Consider the following 20,000-nt stretch of genomic DNA (forward strand, 5'->3'; position numbering starts at 1 on the left):
ATTTGACTGCGGCCATGCTGGAGCACCGCCTTTAGTCGAGCAACTCGACCCCGGGACTTATTCCTTTGTAAGCCCAGTACTTATTCTATCGGTCTCTTTTGCTGAACCGCTAAGTGACGGGGACGTAAACACACCAGCATCGGTTGTCGAGCAATGCTAAGGGGACAATCACAGACACACAAACACACACACACACATATATATATACATATATACGACAGGCTTCTTTCAGTTTCCGTCTACCAAATCCACTCACAAGGCATTGGTCAGCCCGGGGCTATAGCAGAAGACACTTGCCCAAGATGCCACGCAGTGGGACTGAACCCGGAACCATGTGGTTGGTAAGCAAGCTAATTACCACACAGCCACTCCTGCGCCTATAGCAAAAGCATGTTAGCAAAAGCACTGAAGAATGGCTAGCAGCAGTAACCAATGCTAGCATGCTAGAAGGAGAAGCAAAATATGAAGTACTTGAAAAGAGAAAACATATTTATATGGAACAACATTTACACCACAATTTATGAAGACTATTAAGACAGAAAAAGGCAAAGACACTTGGAAAAAGGGAATTCTCATAAAAGAAACAGAAGAATTCATCATGGCAGCTCAGGATCAAGCCCTCTGGACAAATAGTGCAAAATATATAGGCACAGGAGTGGCTGTGTGGTAAGTAGCTTATTTACCAACCACATGGTTCCGGGTTCAGTCCCACTGCAAGGCACTTTGGGCAAGTGTCTTCCACTATAGCCTCGGGCCGACCAAAGCCTTGTGAGTGGATTTGGTAGATGGAAACTGAAAGAAGCCCGTCGTATATATATGTATATATGTATATATGTGTATATGTGCGTGTATGTGTTTGTGTGTCTGTGTTTGTCCCCCTAGCATTGCTTGACAACCGATGTTGGTGTGTTTATGTCCCCGTTACTTAGCGGTTCGGTGAAAGAGACTGATAGAATAAGTACTGGGCTTACAAAAGAATAAGTCCCGGGGTCGATTTGCTCGATTAAAGGCAGTGCTCCAGCATGGCCGCAGTCAAATGACTGAAACAAGTAAAAGAGTAAAAAAAGAGAGTGGTCAATGTGTTACCATTGCGCAGGTTGTGTGATGAACGAGAAGAGAAATAGTGACCCACATAGTAAGTAAAAGTTCCAAACTCACACAGAAACAATATAAATCTTGGAGACATGATAATGTTGCAAAGAACATCCAATGGAAAACGTGCAAGAAGTATGGACTCCATCAGGACACAAGGGGTATGGAAATGTACCTGAAAAAGTGACTGAGAATGATGAGGTGAAACTTCTTTAGGGCTTTCCTATCCAAACGTATCATGCCAAAGAGCATAACAGGCCAGATACCTTGGTGTTTGAGACGAGGGAATGGACTTGCTACATAATTAATGTGGCCTACTGATTTGATACAAGAATAAGAGCCAAAGGAACCAAGGTAAATATATACCAGGGCTTGAAGAGAGAGATGACAGATTGTGGACTTGTGGAGAAAATAAGGTTGTACCAATTATCATTGGAGCTTTAGAATCAATGGGGAAGAGGCTCAAAGAGTGGACTGAAAAGATTGGCTTGCAGAAGATCATGGAATACATGCAACTAGCCTGCTTATTAGGAATTTTAAGAATCATTCAAAAGTCTTTGGATGGCTGAGGTCATAGATGGTGACATATTATCCAAGAGTAAACCTATTTAAATTCCATCATAGGAGCGAGGTACAAAAAATGTCCAAACAATAATAATAATAATAATAATAATAATAATAATAATAATAATGATAATGATAATAATAAATGCCCTGATGCAGTACCAGACATAGGCTCTCATGGCTTCTGATCTTAACTGATTGGAAGTGTTATTGTGTACATTGTTTTGTCTTGCTATAAAAGATGGCCTACAGCAAATATTCTGCTCAAAACTACAGATTCACTTGTCAGTTGCTTGACCTCAACCATTTGAGCATATTCCTTGGCAGCTGATGATATGTGCATCTCTGATCATGTGCAGAAGTAGTGGGGGAGCATCATAGCCATATATTGAGAGGAATTCTTTGAAATTTGGATAATTCACCTTTGGAAACAGGGGTGTTTTGTTCATCATCCTTAAATAACCCTTATTCAGAGACCTTTTGAGCAAGATGGGCTACTCGACCTGAAGAAAATTCTAACTGGGCTCCACCTGCAAAGTCATGTGCTGTTTATCTTGATATGAGATCATTAAGTCACACACGTATGGTTGTGATGCATGTGCCTGGGGTACCCTTATCAGATGGGCAGTCATGATGGGTATACTGGGCTTCATATATTTTATTGCAGTGTCTCTTTGATGGCATGCATGGCTCTCTCACTCAATAATAATAATAATAATAATAATAATAATGTTATCATGTACATGTTTTGTCTTGTATAAAGATGGGCTACAGCAAATATTCTGCTCAATACCACAGATTTGCTTGTCAGTTGTTTGACCTTACCAGTTGAGCATGTCCCTTAGTGGCTGACGATATGTGCATCCTGATCACGAGCAGAAATAGTGGGAGCATCCTAGCCATGTGTTAAGGGATTCTTTGGAGTTGAATGATTCACTCTGGAAACATGGGTGTTTCATTCAACATCCTTAATCAGGGACCTTTTGAGTGGGATGGGTTACCCAACCAGAAGAAAATTCTAACTGGGCCCCACCTGCAAGGTCATGCGCTGTATATCTTGTTATGAGATCACCATGTCACGCACATATGGTTGTGATGCATGTGCCTGGTGTACCCATATCAGACTGGTAGTCATGATGGGTATACTGGGCTTCGTATATTTGTACCCCAGTGTCACTTTGATGGCATGCACTGCTCTCTCACTCAATAATTATAATAATAATAATAATAATAATATGCAAATACTACATCACAGAAAAAGATTTACCTGAGATAAAAGAAAAGCTAAAGCAAGATATCCTTGCCAAAGCACAAAGGATCCGCCGGTATGAGAAACGCCAACGTTTCTTTGAACAAAACAAACAGTTCAACTCCAACCCCCAAAAGTTCTACCAAGAACTTGGCAAAAATAAAATAGACATCACTGCAGCACCAATGGCAGAAGAAGTGGAAGGATTCTGGAAAGGAATATGGTCGGCGAATGAACAACCAAAAAAAAGGAGTATTGAAACAACAAACATAGCATCTGAGCTACTTTGGACCCCCAAAACAACTGAAGGGGTCACCCAGGCACTGCAAAGACTAAGCAACTGAAAGGCACCTGGGCACGACAAGATCCCCAACTTCTGGTTGAAATATCTACCAGGAATGCACAAAAAGCTGGCTGAAAATTTTAACAACATACTGGCAGAGCCAGAGACAATGCCTGAATGGGGAAAACCATCTTAATTCCAGCAAAACCAGAAAACTACAGACCTATAACCTGTCTCCCTACAATGTACAAAGCATTTACTGCAGTAATATCACAAAGATTAAACAAGCACCTGGACGAAAACAATCTGTTTCCAGACAAGCAGAAAGGAAGCCGCAAAGGCTCATACGGCTGTAAAGATCAACTAATGATCAATAAAGCCATAACTGAAGACAGCCACAGGAAGAAGAAGAAAGGCCTCAGTATGGCCTGGATTTACTACAGAAAGGCGTTTGATAGCATCCCCCACACATGGATCCTCGAAACACTAGCCATTAACAAAGTACCACCAACAATTATAAAATTCATAGAGCACTCTATGAATAAATGGCAAACAGTGCTACAGTTCCAAACAAAAGAGGGACTCATGAAAACCAAAGCCATCCCCATTAGAAGAAGAATATTCCAGGGAGACACGCTCTCTCCACTCCTTTTCTGCTTGGCACTGTCACCTCTATCTGATATGCTAAATAGAACTGGATGCGGATATAAATGTTATGGCAAAACGATCAGCCATCTTTTATATATGGATGACCTAAAACTATGCGCTGCAAATGACAAACAGCTGGAAACACTATTAAAGACAGTTCATGGATTCACCAAAGAAATAGATATGACATTTGGATTAGAAAAATGCGCCAAAGCAACCATGAAAAGAGGAAAACTAGTTAAGAGTGGCAACATCACACTAGATAAAACCAATGAAATAAAAGAATTAGACCAAAGCCAAACTTACAAATACTTAGGAATCCATGAACTAGATAAGACACAACACACACAAATGAAAGAGAAAATAAAAAAAGAATATTATAGACGAGTTAGATCAATACTGAAAACAGAGCTCAATGCTAAAAACAAGATAATAGGTATTAACACTTTAGCCGTCCCAGTTATAAGTTAAAGCTACAATATCCTAACCTGACCAAAATAGATAGGAAATCAAGAAAAATAATGACAGGATCTAGGATGCATCACCCAAAATCTGACATAGAAAGGCTATATATACAACGTATAGAAGGTGGTAGAGGCCTTATACAGCTGGAAAACTACTATAAAATAACCACCATAGGACTGAAAAAATATCTACTTCAGAAGGAAGGAAAACTGATACAAATAGCGGCAAAACACGAGCAAAACAAAAAACTGTTCTCAGTATTTAAGGAAGCTGACAAATACAAACAAGAAATCATACCACCTAACAAATATGAAGAAGAAGAAGAAGAAGAAGAAGAAGAAGAAGAAGAAGAAGAAGAAGAACAAGAACAAGAACAAGAACAAGAAGAAGAAGAACAAAAGCTATAAAACAAATGAAATCCAAACTAAAACTAGAACAGCAACGAACCATGATAAAACGATGGCAAGAAAAGCCCCTTCATGGCAAATACTGGACTAAACTAAACGCAAAAGAAATAGACAAGGAAAAATCCCAGCAATGGTTGAGAAGCTCAGGACTCAAAGCAGAGACAGAGGGATTTTTAATTGCAGCAGAAGACTAAAGCCTCCCCACCAGAAATTACCAAAAACATGTAATGAAAAGAAATATAACAAGTAACTGCAGAATATGTGGAGATGGACAAGAAATAATAAATCATATTATCTCTGGCTGCCCAGTCCTGGCTAAGAAGGAATATATTCACAGACATGACAGAGTTGGGACCTACATACACTGGAAGCTATGCCAACATTATGGAATAACAACAGAAAAAAGATGGTATAGGCACACACCAGAAAAGGTACAGAAAACGAGGAAGCAACCATACTCTGGGATATGCCAATACACACAGATAGAGAAATTAAGGCCAACAGACCAGGTATAGTTGTCAGAGATCATGAAGGAAAAAAATGCTTTCTAATTGATGTATCAATACCGGCAGATGACAACGTGTCTCTAAAAGAAATGGAGAAACTCTCAAAATACAAAGACCTGGAAACAGAGGTAACTAGAATGTGGAACCTGAAAACAGAAACAATTCCTATCATAGTAGGTGCATTAGGCATGATAAAAAAATATTCAGACAAATACATAACAAAAACACCAGGACTTACAAACACATATAACATATAGAAAATTGCACTACTAGGCCCTGCACACATCCTACGCAGAACACTTTCCATACAATAACCATCAGAGCATCACAACAAATCACAGCACATACCCAAGGCACACAGAGCTATGCTCGGTAGTGAAGTGAAAGCACGCTATAAAAATAAAACTACTGAATAATAATAATAATAATAATAATAATAATAATAATAATAATAATAATAATCATCATCATCATTATATCTCAACAAACACACACATACAAAATGACATTCTTTACTTTTTCATTTCTGTCTTATTTTTCCCTATATTCTATGTTTTAGTGAGCATGGCAGTGACAGTTTCCCACTTTCAAGGAAAGCCAATGGTTTTGAACCGGAAATCATGAATGCGTATGCTTATGACAATAAAGCTGTAAGAACTCTATCTTTATTACATTTCACAATTTTCGTTTGCAAGTCTAAATTATATCTTCTTCTTCTTCTTCTTCTTCTTCTTCTTCTTCTTCTTCTTCTTCTTCTTCTTCTTCTCCTCCTTCTTCTTCTGTGAAGGCGCATGGCTCAGTGGTTAGAGAGTCGAGCTTATGATCGTGAGGTTGTGAGTTCGAATCCCGGACCGGGCTGCGTGTTGTGTTCTTAAGCAAGGCACTTTATTTCACGTTGTTCCAGTTCACTCAGCTGTAGAAATGAGTTGCGACGTCACAGGTGCCAAGCTGTATCGGCCCCTTTGCCTTTCCCTTGGATAACATTTGAGGCAAAAAGAGGAGAGGCTGGTATGCATGAGTGACTGCTGGTCTTCCATAAACAACCTTGCCCAGACTTGTGCCTCGGAGGGTAACTTTCTAAGTGCAATCCCATGGTCATTCATGACCGAAGGGGGTCTCCTCCTTTTATTATTATTATGATTATTAGGCACAAGGCCTGAAATTTTGGTGAGGGGGATAGTCCATTACTCAACTGATACATATATTATCATCCCTAAAAGAATGGATGGGCAAACTCCGCCAAGGTCAACTTTGCCTTTCATTCTTTCAGGGTCAATAAAATGAATACCAGCTAAGCACTGAGGTCTATGTAATCAACTTACCCCTCTCTCAAAATTGCTGGCCTTGTGCAAAAACTTGAAAACATAAGGCAGCAAGCTCAAAGCATCATTAGCATGCCTGACAAATTGCTAAGCAGCATTTTGTCTGTCTTTGCATTCTGAGTTCAAATTCTGACAAGGTCTATTTTGCCTTTCATCCTTTTAAAGTCAATAAAATATGTACCTGTTGAACTTTTCGATCGATGCAATCGACTTATCCCTTCAACTGATACTTATTTAATTGACCCTGAAAGGATGCAAGGCAAAGTCAATGTTGGAGTAATTTGAACCCAAGACATAAAGACAGATGAAATGCCACTGTCCAGGGTGCAAATGATTCTGCCCAGCTCACCATCTTAATATCCTTTATAAAGAACTAGCAGTATCGCCCGGCGTTGCTCGGGTTTGTAAGGGAAATAACTATATAAGCATTTTTAGAGAGTTACTTCCCTTATAGATGCCAATTCGGGCTTTCTTAGCCATTTCTGTTTTGGTGTCTTCAAGCCATGAAGTTGTTGTTTTAAAAGAACGCTGGTCTCCTTGACAACGCTTTACGACGTTGATTTCCTTACACTCCCTTCCCCACAGCTTCACGAGGGAGGGAAGAAGGGGGAGAAGCAAACACAGCTGCAGGTGTTTGAGCGTGGACGCCAACTCCGCCGCCATCGACACACGAAAAATTATGCATTAAAATGGAATAAAAAATGATGTTAAATTATTTTTAAAATCGTAGACTCATTATAGACGCGCGCTAATACTCAGACGGGCTCGATATGAATCACGACTATAAGATACCCGAATTTGGTTAAACTGCACCGCAAAATGTGGGAGTAGTTAGGAATCTAAATCGAAGGGGACAGACACTCACACAACTACAGTTTTATATATATAGATATGCTTTTTAATGATATCTAAGCATTTGATCTTCTGATGTAATTTGATTTCCTTTTTATAATTTTGTTAATATTTTATCCGAATGAAGATGTCACACACTGAATACGATGAACTAGCTAATTATGAGTCACAACAACAACAACCACAACAACAACAACAACAGAGTCCAGTATACTATGCTCAAAGTGAATTCAGACCAAACTTGAGCCATATTGACACTGCTAAAGATGTAAGTATTTAAATCAACAACTAATAACCATCATTTTAAGAATGTTCTAATTCATTCATTTAACATTGTTGTTTAGGAGTCAGTGCAAAAACACTTACTTAGTGCTGAGTCTTTTTTCCAAGCAAATCTTAAACTTCAAAATCAATTTCACAGGGAGTTGACACTGAGAGAGGGATGAGGTGAGAGAGAGAGAGAGAGAGAGTGAGACAGACAGCAGAGACAGCTTTATTAAGCGGCAGTAAAATTTATATGGATTTATGTGTGGTATACACACACAATATATGTGTGTGTGTGTGTATATATATATATATATATATATATATATATATAAAACTTTGATAGCTTTGATAAGTTCCAGCCAGTATAGGCACAGGCCATGTCTAACTCAATAGCGCCACCTGGTAAAGTCTTTTAGTCATATATGGGGCACTGTGGCCAACTCTAGCAAAGAGTTATTACTGTTGGAGACATATCCGGGTATAGGAGGTTGGGCCGGGATTTTTTTGAAGAAATTTGTCCAGTGACACATTTGAATTTTATGGGATCCGTTTCTGTGTTTCATGTATTTTGGTATCAAAGAGAACAGGACCGGTTGAGGTATAGTAATTGTGATGTAATGTTGCTATGTGTACCAAGTTTGATTTTTGTAGTCAGCCTGTGTTGGAGAGAGTAGAGATTGAGATTTTTTAGTTGACCCCAATAATCAATGCCTCTCATGCCATCTATCTTTCTTGTTATTGACCTCTGGAGTTGCTTCGTATAGAGGGGCCACAAAGGGCAACAGTATTCAAGGTGAGGTTGGGCAAAAGTGGTGTAGAGAAGGATGATGGTGTAGGCATCACTTGACCAGAAAGTTCTCAGAATCCAGGAGCACATCTTGCGGGCCAAGTCAACCTTCGTATGAGGAGACCACAGTGGGCAACAGTACTCAAGGTGGGGTCGGGCCAAAGTAGAGTAGAGAAGGATGATGGTGTGGGTATCCTCAGACCGGCAAGTTCTCAGAATCCAGGAGCACACCTTGCGGGCCAAGTCAACCTTGCTGTTTACATGGGAACTCCGGCTTAGATTGTTATCAACAATTACTACAAGGTCTCTGGTATTGCTGGATGACACTAGGGAGTCGCCTGAGGGGAAAGCATATGGTAATTTCAGAGTTTCCTCTTTTCCAAAGTGGATCAAATCAAACTTGTCTTCATTTAGAAGCATATTATTTTTTTCTGCCCATTGGACAATAGCAAATAGATCTGACTGAAGGCATGTTCAGTCTCCCATGCCATTTATGGCTTTCTGGAGTTTGGAATCATCTTCAAAATTTTCAATGTAGAATGTTTGATGACAACTATGTCGTTGATGTAAATAATGAAGAGGAGTGGGCCCAACACAGTACCTTGCAGGACACCACTACTGACTTTGGCTGGGCTGGATCGTATTCCCTCGAACACATGTTGGGCTCTGTTCGTTGGGAAACACTTTATCCACTGCAGCACCTTTCCATGGACTCCAATGCTGGACAGTTTCTTCAGCAGAGTTTTGTGGCCCTCTCTGTCAAATGCCTTGCTGAAATCAATGTGTATGATGTCGGTATTGGAGCCTTCTCCCAACGCTTTTAAGATGTCACCAAAATGGTGCAGAAGCTGCAACTGACAGTCCTTGCCATCACGGAAACCATGCTGCAGATATATATATATTTCCTTATTGCCCACAGGGGACTAAACATAGAGGGGACAAACAAAGGGTTTAAGTCAATTACATCGACCCCAGTGTGTAACTGGTACTTATTTAATTCACCCTGAAAGGATGAAAGGCAAAGTCGACCTTGGCGGAGTTTGAACTCAGAATGTAACAGCAGACGAAATACTGCTAAGCATTTCACCTGGCGTGCAAACGATTCTGCCAGCTCGCCACCCTATATATACATATATGTACATATATATACATACATATATATATATATATATATATATGTGTGTGTGTGTGTGTGTGTGTGTGTGTGTGTATATATCATCATCATCATTGTTCGACCGTGGTCGAGACAATGGAATTTACCATGCTACGCCAGACTTCACGGTCCATCATGGCATTACGGAGGTCCTGTTGCTGGATGCCTGTATCCCTGGAGATTACATCAGGGTACGAGAGTGTGCGCCCTCTGGTATTGTGAGTAGAGTATATATAATATATATATATATATATATATATATATATATATATATATATATATATATATTATATATATATGTGTGTGTGTGTGGTGTATATATATGTATGTATATATACATATATATATATATATATATATATATATATGTGTGTGTTGTGTGTGTGTGGTGTATATATATGTATGTATATATATATATATATATTATATATATATATATATATATATATATGTGTGTGTGTATATATATATGTGTGTGTGTGTTTGTGTGTATGTATTAACCACCTAAGGGATATTAAATATCCAAAGAATTTACTGGCTTTTTTTTACCTATATAAATAACAATGTTATGAACTATGTATAAAAAATAAAATTGAATTGAATTCGTGGCCGGTTGCCAGCTCTGTCTGGCCCCGTGTCGGTGGCACGTAAAAGCACCATCCGTTCGTGGCCGTTCGCCAGCTCTGTCTGGCACCTGTGCAGGTGGCACGTAAAAAACACCCACTACACTCGCGGAGTGGTTGGCGTTAGGAAGGGCATGCAGCCGTAGAAACACTGCCAGATCTGACTGGGCCTGACGAAGCCTTCCAGCTTCACAGACCCCAGTTGACCCGTCCAACCCATGCTAGCATGGAAAGCGGACGCTAAACGATGATGATGATGATGATGATGATTTAATGATTAAATTATTTAATTGTTCAATTTGTCATTTTGGTCTCCATTGCTAATCTATATATATATATATTATATATATATATATATATGCAAGTGCTATTAAAGGTAAATTTTCAAATTAGGTTGGTAGGGATATACAATCCTTGCGGGTACCATTTCACTTTTACCGGTTAATAATGCTGGCTAACCTCGATGAGTGTAGAAAAATTCCAGTTAGTTTATTTTACTATTGCTAGCAGCTCTTCACATTGGTAAATCCATGTCTCTATAGAGACTGCATGTTGTTGGTAGAGAAGAAATATCAAATTGATAAGGAGAACAGAGATTTTTAGATTCAGTTTTATTCTTCAGTCAGTTATGTCTTTCCATTTCTGCAGAAACGGATTATTATTAATTTTTTCATCATCATCGTTTAACATCTGTTGTCCATGCTGGCATGGGTTGGATGGTTTGAATGGGCTGGCATGCTGGAAGGCTACACCAGACTCCAGTCTGATTTGGTATGGTTTTCTACTGCTACATTCCCTTCCTAATGCCAACCACTCCATGAGTGTAATGGGTGCTTTTACATACCACTTACATGGGTGCCATTTGCATGACACCGGGATGTGTTTATGTGCCACTGGCCACGATTGCAATTCTGCTCGGCTTGATGGGTCTTCTTCTCAAGCACAACATAATGCCAAAGGTCTTGGTTATTGCCTCCATGAGGCCTGCTTCCATGAGGCCTGCCTCCATGAGGCCTGCCTCCATGAGGCCTGCCTCCATGAGGCCCAACACTCAAAAGGAACTCAGCCATCTTGCCTCTGTGAGCCCCAATGTTCAAAAAATGCTCTTTACATGCCACCAGCACAGGTGCACTTGACTTGGCAGGTCCTCTCAATCACAGCACATTGCCAAAGGTATCAGTCCCTAGTCATTGCCCCCGTGAGGCCCAAAGTTTGAAGATCATGCTTCACCACCTCATCCCATGTCTTCCTGGGTCTACCTCTTCCACAGGGTCCTTCCACAGTTAAAGATCGGCACTTCTTTATACAGCTGTCCTCGTCCAAACATAACATGACCACACCAGTGTAGTCATCTCTCTTGCACACCACATCTGATGCTTCTTATGGTTAAGTTTTTCTCAAGATGTTTACACTCTGTTGAACATGCACACTGACATTGCACATCCAGCAAAGTATACTGGCTTCATTTCTTTCAAGCCTACACATGTCCTTGGCTGTCATAGCCTATGTTTCATTGTCATGCAGCATGGCTGTTCGCACACAGGCATCAAACAATCTGCCTTTCACTCTTAGGGAAAGGCTCTTAGTCGCCAGCAGGGGTAGGAGCTCTCTGAACTTTGCTCAGCTTAATCTTATTCTCACAGCTACACTCTCAGAGCATCTACCTCCACTACTAACTTGGTCACTTAAATAACAGAAGCTATCTACTACCTCTAGCTTGCCCCACTGGCAGGTGATGGAGTCTATTTTCTGCACATTTTCAGCGTTTATTGTACCTGTGAACCTTCCATGTACAAAATTTAGTTTCCCTGTTAACCTTCCTTTGATGCTGCTGCAACTTTTTGTGTCCAAAGCTTACATCTTATGGAGTTTCTACCTACACCTTTTTTACGGATTGAGCAGGGCCATCTACCTGAAAGGATTTGTGACATATGTATGTATATGTATGTGTGTGTGTGTGTGTGTGTATGTGTACGTGTGTGTGTATATGCATGTGTGTGTGTGTGTGTGGTGTGTATAAAATTTTAAAGTTTTCTGTAGCAGTTGGAGCTAGCACTGAAAGTTATGATGTTTTGTATATGAACATGTCAATGTAAACAGTGTGATTAAAAATAGAAAGATAGGTAATATGTGTATATGCATATTTCAGTGTTAACTTTAATTTCTGTAGAAAGTCTGTAGAGATTACTTTAAAAAGTGATTGAACTGCACTGCTAACACAGGTAGGACACAGTAAAGACAAAAAAAAAACTAATGAAACCTCTTACTCACTTCATCTTTAATCACAGACTTGTTTTGACTTTTAGGAAAATAAATTAACATTCTAAGATAATGTCATAAAATGATTAACTTGAAGAATTACTTGTCTCTTGTGTCTGTTATGGTTCCACTTCAAAGGAATCCACTGGCACATGGTCACTTCCTTAGGTTTTGGTCTCCTTCCATGCTAAGGAAGTGACCATGTGCCACTGATTGCCTTTGAAGTGGAACCATAACAGACACAAGAGACAAGTAATTCTTCAAGTTAATCATTTTATGACATTATCTTAGAATGTTAATTTATTTTCCTAAAAGTCAAAACAAGTCTGTGATTAAAGATGAAGTGAGTAAGAGGTTTCATTAGTTTTTTAAATTTCTATTTCCATTATTTTATTTTTAGTATTTTTTTCTTATTTATATCTCTTTCTATTTCTGTGTTGTTCCTTGTCAACGGAATGCTAAAAATAACATAATGGTGTCGGTATAAAAGAAAGAGAAACTAAAGATGGTCTAGCAGCACTTTGGACCCTCTTCACCTGAAGTAATGAAAGCCATTGCCAGCTGATAATGATCCAATTGTAGTGATTTATAACAAAGCCTGTTCATCCTATCTTCTCATATTAAAATTCTTTTGTATATACTCTGTGGATACCCTATGATTTCCACGTGTATATCCAATGAAAGGAAAAGTCCTGCTGTATGATAACATCTGGTAGTTGATACCCGAAAAAGAGCTTTGAAAAGCACACTATATGGTTATTACCCAGAAAATAATAAATTATACATACATACATCATCATCATCGTTTAACGTCCGTTCTCCATGCTAGCATGGGTTGGACGGTTCGACCGGGGATGTGGGAAGCCAGAAGGCTGCACCAGGCTCCAGTCTTATCTGGCAGTGTTTCTACAGCTGGATGCCCTTCCTAACGCCAAACAAAAAGAAGTATTCCATCTGGGGAGAGATAAATATTATTTAATAAACACAATATATGTTTATGTGCTACTATTTGTTTCATGTGTTGAGAACATGACAAGTTATAAAACAATGTTTGACATGTTTTCAGCACATGGAATTAATAGTAACACATAAAAACCTATACTGTGTTTATTAAATAATATATATATATATACACATACATATATATATGGCCGTGGCCGTGCCAGCCCCGCCTGGCCTCCGTGCCCTTCAAGTCTGGTTCGCCCCTTCACTCGGAGCCTTGTCAGGACATGTCTTAATTCATCAACCGTCAAGAGCCAAGAGGCTTGGAACAGTGGGAAAGGCTAACTGCTCCTGATTACTGTGCATGCGCATCAGGGGGACTTCTGACAGCCTACCGGAAAACACCAAACATTGCACATGTGCAGATGAATATCTCAAAACGGTGTCTAAAACATGGCATCACTACAATATCATGTAAACATAAAACAAAATATCGTTTGTGGAATCTGAAAAAAATATTCTGAAATGAAATAACACATTATAGAATAAAGAAGGAATGTACGACGACGAGGGTTCCGGTTGATCCGAATCAACGGAACAGCCTGCTCGTGAAATTAACGTGTAAGTGGCTGAGCACTCCACAGACACGTGCACCCTTAACGTAGTTCTCGGGGATATTCAGCGTGACACAGAGAGTGACAAGGCCGGCCCTTTGAAATACAGGTACAACAGAAACAGGAAGTAAGAGTGAGAGAAAGTTGTGGTGAAAGAGTACAGCAGGGATCACCACCAACCCCTGCCGGAGCCTCGTGGAGCTTTTAGGTGTTTTCGCTCAATAAACACTCACAACGCCCGGTCTGGGAATCGAAACCGCGATCCTATGACCGTGAGTCCGCTGCCCTAACCACTGGGCCATTGCGCCTCCACAGAAACAGCAAAAAGGCTACCCTAAGAAAGTATTGTCAATTCAGTCAATAAACCCCACAACAGCTTCTGTTGACTTCTGAATTTATTGAAGATAGTCATGCCTTAAATGAGATCAAACAAAAGAATGTACTACCCATCCTTGACATCTACTGAATGAATAGTAAAATAAGTTCAAAACCACTACACAAACCTCCATTCCTATATAACTACCATTTCTTCCTCTCTTTCCACCACCTTCTCCTCCTTCCCAGCAAATACACATAGAAATATCCATATAACTCACTCAACCTTCATACTGGTCAAAAGGGATAAGCATCCCTCTGTTGCATATCCATTAATGTTATATCACCTGAAGAAATGAATCCATGAAGATGATCAACCCAATGCCTACAGGTACTACGGACTACACTGTAATCATCCCAGGAATACGGACTGTGATCTTAAGAGACCTGTGATTTATGGAAACAGGCATAGCTATGAAATAAATGTTTATAGATTCCATCCAAAGATTATTGTTATTATTACTGTATTTATCTTACATTATATCCATACAGCTCGATACAACCCCCAAAACTGATTCACCAGTCAGCCTCATTAGACTGTGGCCAGTATAATGGAATAGGAGCTTTATTTGCATATTCAAAACGTTTCCAGTAAATAAATTTAAAAGATATATATATCATCATCATCATCATCGTTTAGCGTCCGTTTTCCATGCTAGCATGGGTTGGACGGTTCAACTGGGGTCTGGAAAGCCAGAAGGCTGCACCAGGCCCAGTCTGATCTGGCAATGTTTCTACGGCTGGATGCCCTTCCTAACACCAACCACTCCATGAGTGTAGTGGGTACTTTTTATGTGCCACCGGCACAGGTGCCAGACGAGTCTGGCAAACGGCCACGATCGGATGGTGCTTTTTATGTGCCACCGGCACGGGGGCAAGGTGAGGCTGGCAACGGCCACGAACGGATGGTGCTTTTTACGTGCCACCGGCACTGGTAACTCAGCTGCAATTTCCATTGATCGATTTCGATTCTGAGAGACAGACAGACAGACAGAGACAGAGACAGAGACAGACAGACAGACAGATATTACACATTTGTTTTGTTTGTTTTTCCATTTTTAAGTTGTGTTGCAAAAATGATATTTACGTATCTTTTTCTATATGTTCTCTCTCTCTTTTTTTTTTTTCAGTATTCAATTGTAAGACCTAAAATTGGATCATGCCCATCTTCAGTTGCTTCAAATGGTCACATGGTAAGGTATTCCAATCAAAACTAATAGTCGTTTTTTATTTCAATAATATTGTTTCTGAAAGAGCAAGTTATGTACCATCTCTACCAAAACACACTCAATGCAGCTGAGCAACTTATCTCCTCCCCAGAAATGAAACGGTCTCCAGCACTTCTGCATCCATGTTTTCCTGTAGACATCATCCTATAGAAATTCATGCTAAGTGTGGACCACATCAACATATTCTGTCTAGGATGAGCCAAAACGATTATAGCTAGGCTGTTTCTCTTTTTCTTTAAACAACCATTTCACACCCAATAACACAATTGCTCAACAACTGAACAAGTCAGAAGAAACAATGTATTTTAGAGTTATCGTTGGCCTGCTCATGAAAATCATAATTTTTTCAGAAAAATAACACCCTGTCCACCTAATTAACCCCACCTGCAAGTCTTTCAATATAGAAAGCTCTTATGTACTTCACTTATTTCCTGGGATTCTATATACTTGTTTTACATGTGTCTTTGCACCTTCATTATAGTCTCAAAAACTGGCTGAATAAAACAGAGCCAAAGCAGCATCACAGCCATTTCGTAGTGAAAGCCATTTGTGCACAAAAGAGGAACTGAATTTAGATATGTAAACGATAAATGTCACCCCTTTCAAGCCTAGCCAGGCTCATGGGCCTGGTTTCCTGGTTTCTGTGGTGGGACACCAGTCCATCGCAGCGTTACTCAAGAAACAGGAAGAGAGAGTGAGAGAAAGTTGTGGCAAAAGAGTACAACAGGTTATTCAGAGTAGACCCGAAAACAAATGGTGTACAGATGAAGTGACAACATGAGAAAGCAAGTATAGATCTGACAGAAGAGAAAAGTGGTACAGACTTAAATCCAGAGGCATTATTACCTCCGCCAAGGAAGGAGGTTATGTTTTAATCAGCGTCGGTTTGTCAGTCTGTGTGCAAAATAACTCAAAAAGTTGTGAACGGTATTTGATAAAACTTGCAGGAAAAGTTGGTAATGACACAAGGAACAGATGATGGAATTTTGGTAGTGATCCGGGAATTTTTATGGATTCTTGAAGGATTTTTCATTTGTTACATTTACTTTACATGAAGTATTACAATGTTATGTTCTTTGATTATCTCCCTTAAAAACACGTTCATCGCTTCCACATAACCTATGGTGGCGTTGCTGTTTCCAAAGTTTATTTTCATTTCTCTATTAATAATTTTACTCGAATATCTATCTTAAAATGAGCTGCTTGGCGGAGGTCTGAAGAGGATGACATGACAAGCCTTGACTATTGGGATCGACTCAAAAAGCTCAGGCTTTGCTCCCTCCACTGCCGCTGTGAGCTCTATATCATCTGTATGATGTGGAAATATTCCATCAACATTGCCCATCTTTAAAATTCGTCTGAGGCTTGGCCCCCGTGCCATCCGTCCACTACAGAAATGTTCGTGTCGTATCACAACACTATGACAGAACTATTTCACCTCAATGGCCCTGCTCTCTGCAACATCGTGCCAGACACACATAAAGGAAGAAAGTGACTTCATGGCATTCAAACGATCCCTAGATGATTACCCCCAACAAATACCAGATAAAGCACCCACACCCAGATATGTCTCTGAACATTTATTGACCCCAAAAGGATGAAAAGCAAAGTTGACCTCTGTGGAATATGAACTCAGAACATAACCACAGGCAAAATACCACAAGGAATATCGTCCAGTATGCTGATGATTCTGCCAGCTCACTGCCTGAATAATAATAATAATAATAATAATAATAATAATAATCATCATCGTTTAGCATCCGCTTTCCATGCTAGCATGGGTTGGACGGTTCAACTGGGGTCTGGGAAGCCAGAAGGCTGCGCCAGGCCCAGTTTGATCTGGCAGTGTTTCTACAGCTGGATGCCCTTCCTAACGCCAACTACTCCATGAGTGTAGTGGGTGCTTTTTACGTGCCACCTGCACAGGAGCAAGACAAGGCTGGCAAATGGCCACGATCGGATGGTGCTTTTTACGTGCCGCCGGCACAATAATAATGATAATGATAATGATAATGATGATGATGATAATAATAATAACAATAATAACAATGATAATATTTAAAGCAAGATATATTGATTGGACTTTTTTCGTTTTTAATTTTTCAGTATGATGTAATGGACCCTAATAGAAGACCTTACTAAATTTCTATTGAACAACACCAGCAACAGAATGAAGAAAAATGAATAGAAGTGACGATGCTGAGAAAGAAACTAGAAAAATTGGCGGAGATGAGGGTAAAGGAAACATAAAACACATTAAGAAGAAAAATCATGGCAGAAGAGAAACAGTAGAAGTGATCGATGTGTTATCTAATTAGAGACAGACCTTAAATAATTGGCTATTGGCAAAAACTATGTAGCTCAACACGGGATTAACAATATGATTAAATCTCTCTCCCACACTCTTTCCAACCTCTGTCTCTTTCCAAATAAACATACATACATACGTACATACACACATACATACATACATACATACATACATACATACATACATAAATACATATATGCATACATATATACATACATATATACATACATGGATACATACATACATACATACATACATGCATACATGCATACATACATACATACATACATACACACATGCATACATACATACACACATGCATACATACATACACATATGCATACATACATACATACATACATACACACATGCATACATACATACATACACACATGCATACACATACATACATACATACATACATACACACATACATACATACACATTCATACATACATACATACATACATACACATTCATACATACATACATACATACATACATACACACATACATACATACACACATACATACATACATACTAGTGAACAGATAAGTCATGTGTTCATATTTATGAAATTTCTCAGTTAAAATGTTGACTCGTTTAGATTCAGTAATTATTGCTATTAATGCTTCAACTAAAAGAAACTCGAGTTACTTCAGCAATCGAGATGTCAGTACTTGGTAAGAATTACTAGTAAATATGTTGATGTATAGCGACATAAACTGAGTGAACAAACAGAGAAAGGCTGACTACTTTAGCTAAATACATAAACGTTGCTGTGTGGGAAAATGTTTGCTTCCGAAGCACGTGGTTCCAGGTTCAATCCCACTGTGTGGCACTTTGGGCAAGTATCTTCTATGGTGTACTCAGACTGATCAAACTCTTGTGAGTGGATTTGGTATACATTAACTGGAAGAAGCTCAGAAAATCAGACGTAAAATAACTGAAAGCAGGAATTAACTCCCCTAGATTTTCAACAAAATTGTTACATGACATTATAAGCAACAATTTGAGGGAGAGAAGATTTATAGATTAGCCTACTACTTATTCTACCGGTCTTTTTTGCCGAAACGCTAAGTTACGGGGACGTAAACACACCACCATCGGTTGTCAAGCAATGTTGGGGGGACAAACACAGACACACACATACATACATATATATATATATATATATATACATACATACATATATATATATATACATACATATATACGATGGGCTTCTTTCAGTTTCTGTCTACGAAATCCACTCACAAGACTTTGGTTGGCCCGAAGCTATGGTAGAAGATACTTGCCCAAGGTGCCATGCAATGGGAATGAATCCGGAACCATGTGGTTGGTAAGCAAGCTACTTACCACACAGACACTCCTGTGCCTTTGAGAACAATTACTAAAGATGCTATACAGATGGATCAAACCCAGGGACTTGAGATTGCAAAGTGAATGTCTTAACTTAGTTGTAGTTTACATGTTAATATTATATGCCAATAAAATAGATATCAGTGATATTCAGTTCAGCTGACTGCATTTCTCTACAGCAAAAATTTACCTGGTACTTAATTAAAAGAAATCAACATCATTTAATTAACTAGTATAATGCAGCAGAGGCAAATCAGCCTTAGATCCTTGAAATAATAGCAATTTCATCATCCTACATCATCAACAGAATGTCCCTAACCCCTTTTCATCACTCTCCGAGATGGATCCTCAGTTTATTATGTTGGATGAAATAATAGCACGTGCACACACACACACACGTGCATACACACGCGCGTACACACACACACACATGCACGCGCGCGCACACACACACACACACAAATTATATCGATTATATTGTAATTAAAGAGAAAATGTCTAATTTTGTCTAATTCAACTCTGCTTAAAGAACCATGCCAGGGGAAAATGCTTGGCAACATTTTATGTGTCTTTACATTCTGAGTTCAATTTCCATTGAGGTCAACTTTGCTTTTCATCCTTTCAGAGTCAATAAAATATATACCAGCCAAGCACTAGACCCAATGTAGTTGACAAATCCCTCATCTCCC

General features: G+C 39.3%; 1 protein-coding gene across 1 annotated transcript in view; it reads left to right on the top strand.

Moving 5' to 3' along the window:
* LOC115213893 (interphotoreceptor matrix proteoglycan 2) overlaps positions 1-17,900 on the top strand; it is a 40,703-nt gene extending 22,803 nt beyond the window's left edge. The window contains exons 7-10 of the mRNA XM_029782867.2: positions 5,774-5,864; positions 7,516-7,656; positions 15,539-15,601; positions 17,744-17,900. Coding sequence (XP_029638727.1) covers positions 5,774-5,838 — 65 coding nt within the window. The 3' untranslated portion in view covers positions 5,839-5,864; positions 7,516-7,656; positions 15,539-15,601; positions 17,744-17,900. The remainder of the gene's footprint in view (positions 1-5,773; positions 5,865-7,515; positions 7,657-15,538; positions 15,602-17,743) is intronic.
* Positions 17,901-20,000: the final 2,100 nt, after the last annotated feature.

This window comes from Octopus sinensis, linkage group LG1, assembly GCF_006345805.1.
Source record: "Octopus sinensis linkage group LG1, ASM634580v1, whole genome shotgun sequence".
Lineage (NCBI taxonomy): Eukaryota > Metazoa > Mollusca > Cephalopoda > Octopoda > Octopodidae > Octopus > Octopus sinensis.